Raw genomic sequence first — 14,030 nt, 5'->3', positions numbered from 1 at the left:
GTAGCGTTTGCAAAGTTTAGAACAAGAACCAAATCAAACATGATAATAATATGCTGCTTTGTAATATGCTTTTACGGTTCATGGAACAGTGTGTTGTTTTGTACCGCTCATCACTGCATATTGCAACCTAGTGGATTCTTCTATCTCAATTCAAAATCTTCTATATATATATATATATATAAAAAAAATAAATAAAAAAAAAGTGATTAAAAAAAGTGTTGCATATTAAAAAGGCTAATTTAGTTTAATTTAATTTGAATAAGAATCATGTGTTTTAACTTACTGCAGAACATAACCATATCATACTTTTAACGTTCAATAACAGTACAAAATGAGCCTCACTGAACCTTGGAAAATTCAATCTAATGTTGACGGACACATTTCTGTAACAAAATGGATGGGCCGTTATTAACAGGTGTGCGTGGGTTGAAATGTAATCATACATGTATAGAACCACACAGAAGGATAATGTGAATTAAAATAAATACCTTGTGTGCACACTGCACACACACTTGAAACTAAGAACATACTGAAAAGTAGAAAAGCAATGAATCAGGAACAGAGAGAAAAATGTATCATATACAGACAGGAAGAAGAAAAACAGACATTAAATCTAATTATTAATAATCTGCTGCAGGGGTGTCAAAGATATTATTTGATGTAGAGGAAACAATCCCCCCCACCTCTTTTTCCGCTACACTGGACAGACATACTCATTAAGGATAAATGTTAACCTGGTCTCTGGTTTTGATGTGCCGGCTGGAAAAAAGAAATGTCAGGTGTCAGGAGGAAGCAAATAAAATGAGTGAGTAGCTTAAACACTGACACCGTTATTATTAGCGCTAACAAAAATTAGAGGCACAACACTGGCCATGTTTGATGTCTGAAAACAGGAGATTTATAATTATTTCTGGCCCTAGTATTACTAATTTAATGTCCATGTTCAGTGTCAGAGTCACCGACTGAGATATGGGCTTGTTATTAATACAAGCTACAATACAAAAAACAGACACAACAGGCTCAGGTTTGAGTTAATGTTTGTTTTAAACCACTACATGTATAAAGCTATCCAAATAAGTGGTTTTCTGGTTTCTTTGTAGTGTTATATTTATTGACGAAATAAAGGCTAGATACTTCACTAAATAAGGTAAACTGATGCAAAATTGCTGTAGTCACTATTAAAAAGATAAAATGGTGGTTAAAACAGCCATTTTACTGTAATCTTACTAGGAAATTGTTTTGCTGGCATTCAGAAGACATTTATGTACAGTACAAACAATCTAGTTAATGTTACTTTTCTCTCGCCTTGATTTGCATATGGTAAAATAAAAATAATTAAAACTGAGCAGTTTTATATACACAGATTTATATACTGTAGACATATAATATATATTCAAAAGTTTGGGGTAAGCCAGTTTTTTATATATATTTTAATTCAGCAAAGATGCATTAAAATGAGCAAAAGTGACAGTAAAGACATTAATAATGTTTCTATTTCAATCTTACTGACCCCGCATTTTTTAATGGTAGTGCAAATCCAATATTAAAAAATAAACACACACACACACACGCATCCCTAATATATAAGATAATTACAATTTAAACCAATTACAATTAAGAATGTGAATATGACAATGATGCCATCACTGTCAATTACATTAATAAAAAAAAGAAAAATCTACAAATGTAAGTCAAAGGGTGATTTTCACAATCTATACAAGCTAAAAATAAGTTCACAAAGAATGGCAATTACTGGCGAAGAGTACAAAAGGTGACGGCTGAACACATTCAATAGTAGTTTTATAATAGTTTTCTTTGCTGAAGTGGCGATGCTCACAGACACAGACACACTTGACCAGGACTCAGTCCAAACACGAGCTGACCTGCTGTAAAACAAACACTCGTGGTCTGAAGCCCCTCCAACACTTGACAGCAATCAGGGAACAAGTTCAAAACCACAAGGTCACGTGTCTGGCTTGAGAAACGTATGCGTCCAGGCCTGCTAATGAAATGGATGTGGAGGGAGATGACAGACAGGGTGAGTGTGGACCAAGGTGTAGTGTCACTAAAGACGCTTTCATTATCTCAGGTCATCTGAGGATTAATAGAAAAGGGCAACACTAAAAAGCCATGATGGAGCCATTCCCGATGAGAAATTAACACAGATGTGGGACGATCTGGATTAGAAGAAGATGGGATTGTCATCTTAATGCAGACGCTGCAGTCTGCGCAACGGTGCGAAGCCTACGAAGTAAGCGGATGAACTGCAGTTCAATAACAGAGGAATAAGAAAACCATCAGGGATAGGAAGATTTCTCATACAGCTCTTAGCTGGAGAACATGGCTTAGGCCAAGGCGATATCTACAGAGACCCACAGGGGCTCAGCCAAACTAGATTAGTAGTCTAAGAAGAGCTTCTGCCCAAAACCATCTCAATCTCTCACTTGCACAGACACAAGATTTATTCTACAAATATATATATATATATATATATATATATAGAGAGAGAGAGAGAGAGAGAGAGAGGCCATTCCTTATCTGGTATTAGAGGAAGTGGATCTGAGTTATAGCAACACTTTTTACCCTTGTTTGGCAAGTTTGAATGGAAATATAACCAAGGAAATGAGCCAGAAAGCTTTTTACAGCTTTTTACACAGTCTAAGTGATTTAAATCCTGGGGCCGAAGTGATTTAATCTCTAGAAATTATACTATGGCATGTCAGGACGGTCGTGATGAGGGGACTGTAATTACTGGAACTTCAGCATTGGATAATGACAAATCAGTCTTGATTTCTAATAAAGAGGACGAAAAATGAGGGCGGCTGAGGGGTGAACAAAAGTTTAGAGGTGGGCTACAAAACCTTTGACAAGCCACTCTCCCCACATGTTTTTATTATTTACAGATGCAGGAAAAAGTATGTGAACCCTTGGCTTTACCTTGATTTCTACATATACAGGTCATTCGTTTTTATAATAATATATAATTATATCCCTCCTAAATTCTTCCTGAATTCCTATCTGAAAATCTGATCTGCAATTACAGGAATCGTTTGGTGAACACCGAGACCCTAAATGTAGTGATAGTTCACCCAAAAATTAAACCGATGTATGTACATTTAGCAAAACTATATTTACTCATCCTCATATTGTTCCAAACCGGTATGACTATCTTCTGATGAACATAAAAGAAGATATTTTGAGAAATGTCTCTGTGTTTTTCTCTGTGGCCATAAAATGGAAGTCAATGGTAATCAAAACAGCTTGGTTACAAGTTTTTTCAAAATATCTTCTTTTGTGTTAAGAAGAAGAAAAAAAGAGTCAGGTTTGGAACAACACGAGGGTGAATAAATGATACCAGAATTTTACTTTTTTGGTATGTTCAATAAAAATGTCTCATGGTTTGTGTTTTAGTTGTTTAAGCAGATTGTGTTGGTCTATAGTTGTGACAAGATCAGATCACATTTTAGGGCCAATTTATGCAGAAACCAACAGTAAACACCAGGGTTCACATACCTTTTCCTGTAATTCTAAGTTTAATAAGTGAAACTTTCAATAATTCATTCCAACTTTTAAGCCCTAAAACCACATTTTACATTTAACTTAAAAGGCCACTTAGATTAACACATTTTTGGATGGATAAAAAGAAGGAAAAGGCAGTTTAAAAACATAATTACATTTCAGTAAATGTGGCCAGAGGCATAGCAATTAGCAAGCTCTTTTTAACAGTTTAAATCGTTCCTGGAAACATGTTACAACTCTAGAGCGTATACCTGGATCTCCTGAAGGAGCGGTAGGCACTGGGCAAAGAGTGCTTGGTTTTGGATTTGGATCTGGAGCGTGAGCGGGACCTGGACCGAGACCTTCTCTTGTGTTTCTTCTTCCTCTTGTCCCGTTCTCGATCCCTATCCCTATCCCGGTCCCTTTCGGGCCCACGAGAGGAAGACGAGGTGGTCACATGTGAAGCAGGGGTGTTAGCGCTCCTCGATAGTGCGTTTTCCAGGGGCTGATAGTCAAAGCCTGGTATACGAGAAGCATGTTGAGGGATACCGCTCATGGGAAGGTTCGACACCAATGGCTGTAGAGACACAACAAAGGAAGAGGGATTAGACAAACGAGACCTGAAGCGCAACCGGGACAGGCACATGAAAGAAAACGGACATTTTAATGAGCAAAAACCAATCAGGCTGCTTTCTATGGACAAAAATATGGCACATATGAGATGAAAGGTGGTCCCCACTGGCTTTCTAAATTTGCGCATCTGCCCCAATCAATAGAGCCACAACTGGCTTTGAGTGGTCTCGGGGACCATATCCAATTTAGAAAGGTTTTCGCCATCAGTGTATGTCTCCATGTGAAAGGAAGCAGTGTTCGTATGTGGACGGCTCCCCAGAGCAGTGCCTAAGTCTAATAGCTCCTCTTCACTCCTTCCACCCCAGAAATAGCACTAATTAAAAATACTGGGTGTTTCGCGGCATAATGAGGGCCTGAAAGAAACATAATTGGCCATTCTCTTCAATCGTAATCACTTCAATATGTGTCTGTCTGGTTAAATGTGATCGCTTCTGCTGTTGGATTCACATCAGAAATGGAATTTCAAATCAATCAACGTTGAAGCTCAAGCCGTCGAAAACACATCTGCGGGTCTCGGTTCATCACGCGCAAGGAAATAAAAACTCTATTTTATCACAAGGCAGAAAAGACGAGAGACGACAGCATGTGCTGTGCTTAGTCAAGTCAGGCTCAAAATTGAAAGAGCTACAGGTCATAAAAAACAGCTCCGGAGCACTGAACCAGGACGCAATATTATCCTAAAGTATTTTTAAATGTGCCCCAATTAATCTCGAAATAGTGTTCTTCTCTCTCTCTATCTCGAATGGGAAGGTCTCTTATGTAAAAGATAGCGCTGCTCAGGGCAAAAGGGTGCTGAAGTAGGTGGTGTAGATGGGAGATTACAAAGTGTATTCAATTTGATAACTCTCTAGCTGGAGTTACATAATGGGACGCAGGGTTGGGTTTGATTTCAAGGGTTGACATTTGGCTAGATAATGCCAAAAGGAGAGCGTGGCACGAGTGCCCGGTCTCTCATCTCTGGTTTCAAGAGATAGGGACAATGTGCCCTCTGAAATATCAAGCTTGCTAGAGTCCACGTAATCAGGCATGTGTATATTTTTACATTCTATGAAGAAAATCTGGTTGCTAGAGCATTGCTATGTAGTTGTTAGGGCAAAGGAGGAAAGCCTCAAGTCTCTATGATATTGGTTACTGGCTTGGGTGCCACCTTCAATGCAAATTTGTGGAATTTTTCGACTATTTTATTTTCTAACGTTTCTAATTTCTTATAAACATAATAGCACAACATGCCATATGATGCGAGCACAAAATTCAAAGGACAAGTTGCATAGGATGACTTAAGAAGTTTAACTTAATTAGGGTTAGGGGTTTGTTGAAATCCATAGCTCAAGGTATGAGCGATAGCGATGCCTTCCTTATTAAGTACCACTAATACACACTCAGGGAGAGGAGCTGAGGAATGCCAGGTCAGCAAAGTTAGAGAGCTTAGTCATTGCACATGTTAATAAGGAGAAACTGCTCATCTAAAACCCTACAGTACGAAAACCAACTGCTGTTCCGCTATTGGGACTCAATTAAGAAGTCCAAGAGAAAGTAAGAGAGCAAGAAAGATTGAGTGGCAAGGCCTATCCCTTTCATTTCTTTCTCAAACGTTTTTATTTAGGTGCTTCACACACAAACATGGTACAAAATCGCAAACTCATATATATACATATATACTGTATGTGTATATATATATATATATATATATATATATATATAGAGAGAGAGAGAGAGAGAGAGAGAGAGAGAGAGAGAGAGAGAGAGAGAGAGAGAGAGAGAGAGAGAGAGAGAAAGACATTTTAACAGAGGACATAATAGAAGCTTCTCATGGGTTGTGACAAGTAAATGGAATGAGGTGGTACCTAGAAAAACAGAAAAGCAAATATATAGTCATTAAAACCCGGTGCTAAAATCATCTGCTCCGTCTGCAGCGAGAAGTGCGCAGCATATTTAATCCATCTGTTCCTCATACTTGCAGAGAAAAACAAACGTAAGTGGGGTAAATTGCCGCCATTTAGTTCACATTCTTTAGAGACACTGCCAGAAACCGAAGTTTTGGCCACAGTAGTTTTTTTTTTAGCACTTTTTAAACCAAGTGTTTGGACTGACAGCTGGGAGAAAAGTCATGGAGGAAGTGCTTCAGGTGGTAGTGTGCAATCACAGCCAGCAGCCATTTTCTTGTATATATTTTTCACAGTAAGCATACACTACAGGTCACAAAAGGCAGGTAAGCATCATCAGAGGAGAGTCAGTAGATCCATCTTCCTCAACTTGATCACTTCAATCATACAGATTTTCCCTAAAGACTGACTGCACAAGGCAGATTTGGCATGTGTTATGAGAGCCATTTAAATGCATGAGCAGTGGCACAACACTCAGGATAGTCAACCTCTCTCTCTCCTTCTCTCCTATAGCAAGCAAAAGTTTAGACACCCTTTTTCATTCAAATAATGACACCTAGAATGAGTCTCTTTGATCTTCGCCACAGTTTACTTCGCTCTCCCAGGACGCCTCGGATACTGAGGCACAGCGACTCTGGCAAAGACATCGAGCTGACACTCAGCGCTACGCTAATTAGCTTGGGCTTCCTGGAACGAACCATTATTTATGATTCTCTTTAGCTTCTCTAAACGAAAGGCCATTGTTTTTCAAATTTTCTAAGGAGCAGCTGGTGAGTTTGGAGTTTAGGACAATTGCTCCAAAGGCACTTCAGGGAAAGGGGAGTAGAGTTTATTTACGATTTCTCTCTGCACACAATATGTCACATCTAATGGGAGTCTAAAAAGCTATTATCTTCGTAATTACGAAAGAATGGTCTTCATATTTAATTCCAGAATTTTCTTTGCCGGCAAGGAAAAAGTTTTTCCTCTAAAACACAAATTCACCATGGTAGTAAATCTTTGAAGCATTTTTAACATTGTTTATAACCTGCGACTCCACTAAAAGGATTGTTGTGGTGGTCTTAGGGACCATGGGAAAGCTTTAATCTCGACATTCGTTAGGAGCATTAGGACACTTTACTCTCACAGGATCTCTGATTGAGGTCAGCTAACGATGAAGGGATTTTAAAGATTCTGAAAGCCGCTGTGGGCATGGTTGAGTACCTGACAAATCGCTTGACATCCACTGGACAGTGCAAATGCTAAACTAAGTAAATGCTGCTGGGAGAATGATTTGATGATTTGTAGATTTATGAGAGTTGGAAGGGGAGAAGTAGTAAGCAATTGAAAGGAAGCGGTAAAGCTATTGGATCATGTTGGATGGCAATTGAGGGATTATATAAAAAAAAAAAATGACTGAGGCCAGTTCAGAGTAAATTCCCTTAGTCCGTGCAAACAATGCAAGCTGGTCCCAATTTTCGATTCAATCATCTGAGTGATGCAGCATATCCTGTCTTTAATAATAGAGATGCATGGAAAAGTATGTGAACCCTTTGGATTTAACTGGATTTTTTAAGTCATAATAATAGACAAACACAGTCTGCTTAAACAAATAACACATAAACAAGCAAAGGAATTTTTTTGTGAACAGTTCACATTGCAGGGAGGGAAAAGGTAAGTGAACACCTACAGTAGGCTAATGACTTCACAGGAGTCAGCTAACCTTGAGTTCAATAAATAAGTCAATATCGGAGGTCAGTCACCCTGTGCTTAAAAGGGAATTATGGGTTTTCTAATCACTAAAAGCACTGCCTTATGTGAACCATACCACAGGCAAAAGAGAGCTGGGAACATCTAAGATTGAGAACTGTTGACCTAAATAATGCTGAAAGGGGTCTCTAAAAGCCTTGTTGTTGACCAGTCTTGGGTAAGACAAATTGTCTTTCGAAAATAACACCCACAAATTTGCAAAACAGCACCTGGATTTTCCACCACTCACTGTGCAAAATATTCTGTGGACAGATTAAACTCAAGTTGAGTTGGTTTGAAAAAAAACAACAACACTGTGGGGAGAAAAAAGGCACAGCACAGCAGTGGAGGGGTCATCATGGATTTGGGCTGCTTTTATGCATTAGGGTCTGAAGAGCTTGCTATCATCAATGGGAAAATTAATTCTCAAGTTTATCAGGACATATTGTAAGAGAATGTAAGGTCATCTGACCGCCACTGAAGCCCAAAGCACAGGAGTAAAACGGAAAGCCTTCAACAGAAGATTATTGACCTCAAGCTGATTGAGATGCTTGAATGTGTCCTTCAAGAGAGTGTTTTAAGAATACAGCTGAACTGAAACGGATAAGTAAAAAGCAATTGCAACATGTTATTAAATCTAATGGTTTGAATACCTTTTCCACCCTACGCTGTAAAGTGAGCTCAAAAAAGACACACAAATATATATCATTGCTTGTGAGTTATATGTAACAGAATGTGTTTGTCTACTGAATATAATTCCTATTTATGCAGAAATCCAGATAAATGTTAAAGGCGCACATACTATTTACCAGGAACTGCATGACATCAAGTCTTCATCCTAAATAATAATAATAATAAGGTTTTAAAAGTGAGTGATTACAAGTTACTGATTCCCATCAAATACAGATATACTGAACATCTGCGCTTTAAATGGAAATGGCTGCATTTCAACAAATGGCTGAATTCAGTCCTGTCTTCTGATCAATACTGGTGGATGAGCAGTGAATGACGGATGTGTTCACATTAATCAAGTAAACAATGAATAATCTAAAAACTGGCTAGTCATTATGAACAAACTATGAATGTATCAATGCTGGTGGAGCTCTTATCTTCAGAGGGTTAGAAATACCGCTTTTAAGACCAAATAATTGGCTTGTTTTTCTGCAGTATGCCAATATGATGAATAGACATCTGTCAGAAGCTGCCTGGTAGAGTAACAGCAACACAAGGGGTTCTTACCCCAATTCTGGAAGGTTCCCACAAGGGAAGTGAACTATAAAAGAAACGCACTGAATATTTAATTGACAGGCAATCATGAAGGTAACTATTTTAACAATGACATCGCTGAAAAGCTAATTTGTTGGAAAAACTCCACCTGGTGACTAGTTGCAATTACATGAAATTATCTGGATGAAAACAAAATTATCAGCCATTCTAAAACCAACCAAACTAACACAAACAAGGGATGGTTATTGCAATAACGAAAATTCTGTCCTCATTTATTCCTTCATGTCGTTCCAAACCTGTACGACTGTCTTCTGTGTAACACAAAAAAGATGTTTGAATAAGTGTTTTTGTCCATACAATGGAAGTCAATGAGGTCCAAAGAGGGGTGAAATGAGTAATTTAAATTTTATGATAACTATATACCACAATATAACTATTTTTGCTGGAAATAAGATTGTTACGATGACAAAATTCTACATTGAAATTTTACAATTCTCAATACCAATTTTGATACAACAGCAAACACTAATACTAGCCTAACTAATAAAAGTAAAATGTTGGGGCCCCGCCCCAAACTCACACCATTGGTTGACTCCCTGTTGCCATGTTGGGCTGGGTCAGGATTCTCAAACAAACAAAGCTATGTTGTGAAAGCACCACAAGCACGCAGTCTATGAATGGCTTATTGATTTCTCTGCATATAAAGCTGGGATAGGAGGGAAAACTGAAAACAACTAATTGAGAAACGCCGGCCTACAAATTTTCAGATTGTCAACTAAGCAAAGAGTTTACACCAACAGCTTCAGAAATCTTTATATCAGCCATGATACACACTACACGCTTCAGTGACACACCTTCAATCCTTGCATTCTCGTTTTGCACGGACAAAAGAGAGGTGCAACGGCACTGAGTCTCACCTCTGCACCCCTGCTTTTGTCACTAATCAGAAGAGTTTCCTCTTGAGTGCCGACTGTCTTGTTAAAGCAGTACCTGTTGGAAACACCTCTCCCACGAGAGCATTTTTTTTTTATTAAAGAACAGCACAGATACAAAGAGCCCAATCAATTAAATGGTAAATCACACATCAGAGGAAGAGAAGCGCCACAGGCCTGGGGCAGAAGTGTGTGCAACTGGGAGTGTGAACATGCTCAAATACACAGACACACACTAAGGGCACATCAAATAGGTCCTGACAGCCTCACATCCAGGTTAAAAACTTTCACACAAGAAAGAGAGTGCAATGACATTAAGGGAGGACCTTAGTCTTAGTGTCAGATGTCCGCTGCCCATATACTCACTGTCTGATAAATAATGGTTTAAAAACAGAAAGCACTTTATTAAACTGCCAAGCTCTAATCTGATTGGCTGACTTGGCAAGAACTGCACACAACTATTTATTTTTTTATCAGTTTGCCTACAAATAAAACAAAGTCATGTTTACAAGGTACTGGGCTGATCTAACAATGCTTTTTAGGATGTAATACTCACTGGATTTGCCAAAGGTTGCCAAGTTAGTGGAATCAAATCATTTGAAGATATTAACAGATTTCGAGGGGCATTTGGACATAAACGCACTCCTAAATGGATGTAAAAAACAAACCAAACTGTGGTTGGTTGTTTTAGTCCAGCTATACATGACTTTGGATAGTGTTAAAGTATACTATTATAAAGCAGTGTTGAAAAAAAACAAACATGTTAAAGCACATTAAAGCTCAGAGGAATACATTATATTTTAAAATATATTAAGATGATCAGTTATCTGATATTGTAATATTATTTCACAATATTTCTGCTTTAACTGTTTATGATCAAATATATGCAGCCTAGGTGAACATAAGTGACTTCTTTTAAAACATATAAAAAAAAAAGTACCAACCCCAAACTTTTGCACGATAGTGTAATTTATTAGATTTGAGTCAACTACTAAAAAATAGATATTTTAATAACAAATACTAAATATTAGTTCATATTAATGATGTAATATTTATATACAAGAGAACCCATAAAGGTATTTTAAATGCAAGAAAACCTGCAAAGTTTTCTTAAGTACAATTATTAATATTAATTCATTCATTTGGTATCCCGAACTGACAAGAAACAATAATTTCACATTATTTATTAATCTAGGGTGATTAATTTTACACATTTCAAGCAGGATAAATTAATATTAGTTACAGTATGCATTATGGACATGAATTAAAGGAAAAATAGTATTTTTTTCTTCTTAAAAAATTAACATTAACTTAGATATAGAAAACTGAATTTTACAGCATTTATTAATCTCACCATGGACAGCAAGTTGAAAACCCTCACACCAAGCACACAACCTGTTCTTCAAAGGGAAAAGGTAGCAATGCTGAAAATAAAACCAATTGGAATCTTAAAATAAAGACAAGAAACACATAATAAGGGAGGTGGGAACTGGCCTGGTTTATATTTCAGCCGTTGTGAGAACTGCAGTGCCTTCTGGGTATTGTTCTTTCTTAAACAGTGACAGTTTTCGGTTGACTCAAACGGCACGCACAGACGAAAAACGAATACACTAAATCAAAAGTGAAGGTCAACAAGGGTGGTCATATTGTCACATCTGATGTTCTTCTCTTTCAAAAAGAACGGAAAGATGCCGCATCCTGTAAGCACCTCTATTCCTGTGTGTTCCATTTAATAATGAAAGGTCAATAATAAGAAACAGGATTAAAGTAAAAGCCATAGCAATAAAGCAGTCAATCTAAGACTGATGACACAAGGGTCGCTGGAGATTTGGCAGTCCACCATGAACAATTTACGGTGCATTCGTCAATGAAAGACGGCAGAACGACCAGCTGGCACAAAGATTTTCTGCAGGCTGGAACATTTCCTAATTAATCCGAAATACACTCAAGGTGAAAAATATGGCTTTAATGATTACATGCCACCTGTTTTATTTAGCACCCAGAATAATTCTCGAAAACCTGAGACATTTACCTGAGACCTCTAAATTTTCCTGTCCAGCGAGCCAGGAGGTGGAAATTTTGAAGACTGCATATATAAAGTTTTCCAGATAAACAAATACAAAAGCATTGACACATGCAAACACAAACGCAGCCATAGTAATATTGCTGTCAGAGTCTTAAGAGCTCAGTGTTAAAATGCCAGCACACCAGGGATCGACGCAACCTCTCTTTGACATCATCTGCACATGCACAATTTGAGCCCTTCAATGAACCATACAAGAATGGGAGAGAGAAAAAGTAAAAATTTGCCTTTACTCGTCGTCATTCCAAAAGCTCTTCCAACTCTCTTCAGTGGAGGGATATTTAGCAGAATGCCTGAGCTGCTCTTTACCATACATTGGAAGTGGATGGGGACCAAAGGTGCAGAAAAAATGAACACAAAAGTATCATAAAAGTAGTCCATGGGACTCTTGTGCTATATTCTGAGTCTTCTGAAGTCTTTGTATAAACAACAGATGGAAATTTGCGTTGTTACTCATTAAAAATCTTACAATGAAAAGCAGCAATGGTCACCATTCACTTTCATTCTGTAGAAACATAACCTTGTTTTCCATTTTTTAAATATGTAAAAACATTTTAATCTAATTTTTTCCACTATAAAAAGCCTTTTGTGCAATGGAAAGGTTCCATGAATTTAAAAGGTTCTTTATGGAATCATTGATGCTAATAAAGAACCTTTATTTTTAGGAGTGTATAACTCCTTTTTTGAGTCGAACAAGTTTAAAAAGGGGATGTAAATGATGAAAGGCTTTTCAGTTGTGGGTAAACTATCCCTTTAAAAAGAAGTTTCTCGCTTTTGAATGACATTTGGGATTTGTGACAAATGATCCACTGGTGAAAACAAGGTCTTTGCCGAGGTAAAAATTCTTCTTTTTGCTGAGAGCTAATCCGTAGCCAATTTACTCCATTTAGGTCAGGATAAAAGTTATAGTGGGCTCTTAAATCTTTGCCATGGATTTATGTATAAACTAATTAGAGCGAGCACAGGCACAGTTGCAGAGAGCCTCAACAGTTTCAGATCGCCTCAGTTCCTCTGGGTCTATCGATTCCATTTCCCTTTTTAATTCTGTCTTGTGACTATGAGCAGGGAAAAAGGATGGCTCCAGTAAAATATTTGCCTTAACTGAAAAAAGGCCCTCCATTTCATAGTAGGTTTTTACTTCCGCCACTGTCTGTTTGTATTAGTCTCCGGCCTATATTAAAGTTTGACTTTTCAAAAAACTCACACAATAAAACAAACAAAAAAGTGTTAAGTTATTTTTCTTAAGAATGCTGCAGTACAATTAGAGTTATTTTTTATTATTATTTTAATTTCCATCTCAAACCAACTTGGCTTCACAAGCTCGAAGCTTCACAGACAATAGACCCATTTCACATCTCCAGGGTTCTCAGAAGCGGGAGTCGTCATACTTGGGTAAACATCTATAGCGCTGAATGGAAACTACAACAAATTTAATTTTTGTGTTACAATTTGCTCCAATAGCAAAATAAAAATCCATAGCGTTTATTTGACTTTCCAAGAAAGTTAAAAAACAGAGCGATTGATTACAGTGGTCAGAAGAGAGAAAGATGTCACACCCTTAAACTCACACTCACACGTTAACTAGTTTTCTGAAATTTAATGCCAAAGTGATACAGTATAACTAGGGCTGTTTATGTATGCGATTTCTTTTTTCAGTTTAATGCATTAAGCAGTTTAAATAACGCAGCATCCATTTTTTCCCCATCTTCTTTTAACAAGCGTTACATTATATGATCACGCTCTTATTCATGCAAACGCTTTTAAACCATTCAAGCATGATAAGACACAAAAGAGAACTAAGTGCGGTACAGGCTGTGAATCTCCTGTCTGTGTGTACACACACATATATTATATAAACACAAGCTTTTATGTTAGATGCAATTAATCGATTTGACAGCACTAATATATATTTATATAAACTTGCTAGATTTACAATTTAAATGCATCATCATTGTTTGCCTTATAGCAACTGCCCACTTCAGAAGAAAACCAGAGAGGTTAGTCGGTTCTAGTCAGGATATTGGTCTTTTTAACTGTAATCTGTCT

At 37.4% G+C, this 14,030-nt stretch overlaps 1 protein-coding gene across 2 annotated transcripts in view; it reads right to left on the bottom strand.

Moving 5' to 3' along the window:
• Positions 1–14,030, bottom strand: part of sfswap (splicing factor SWAP) — a 94,072-nt gene that overhangs the window by 10,571 nt on the left and 69,471 nt on the right. For both annotated transcript variants that reach the window (XM_056235627.1, XM_056235628.1), the window contains exon 14: positions 3,771–4,075. In XM_056235627.1, coding sequence (XP_056091602.1) covers positions 3,771–4,075 — 305 coding nt within the window. The remainder of the gene's footprint in view (positions 1–3,770; positions 4,076–14,030) is intronic.

The sequence above is a fragment of the Rhinichthys klamathensis genome, unplaced genomic scaffold, assembly GCF_029890125.1.
Source record: "Rhinichthys klamathensis goyatoka isolate OS25496 unplaced genomic scaffold, OSU_Roscu_1.1 h1tg000424l_1, whole genome shotgun sequence".
Lineage (NCBI taxonomy): Eukaryota > Metazoa > Chordata > Actinopteri > Cypriniformes > Leuciscidae > Rhinichthys > Rhinichthys klamathensis.
The sequence above is the reverse complement of the archived record's forward strand: the minus strand, read 5'-3'. Positions and strand labels throughout refer to the sequence as shown.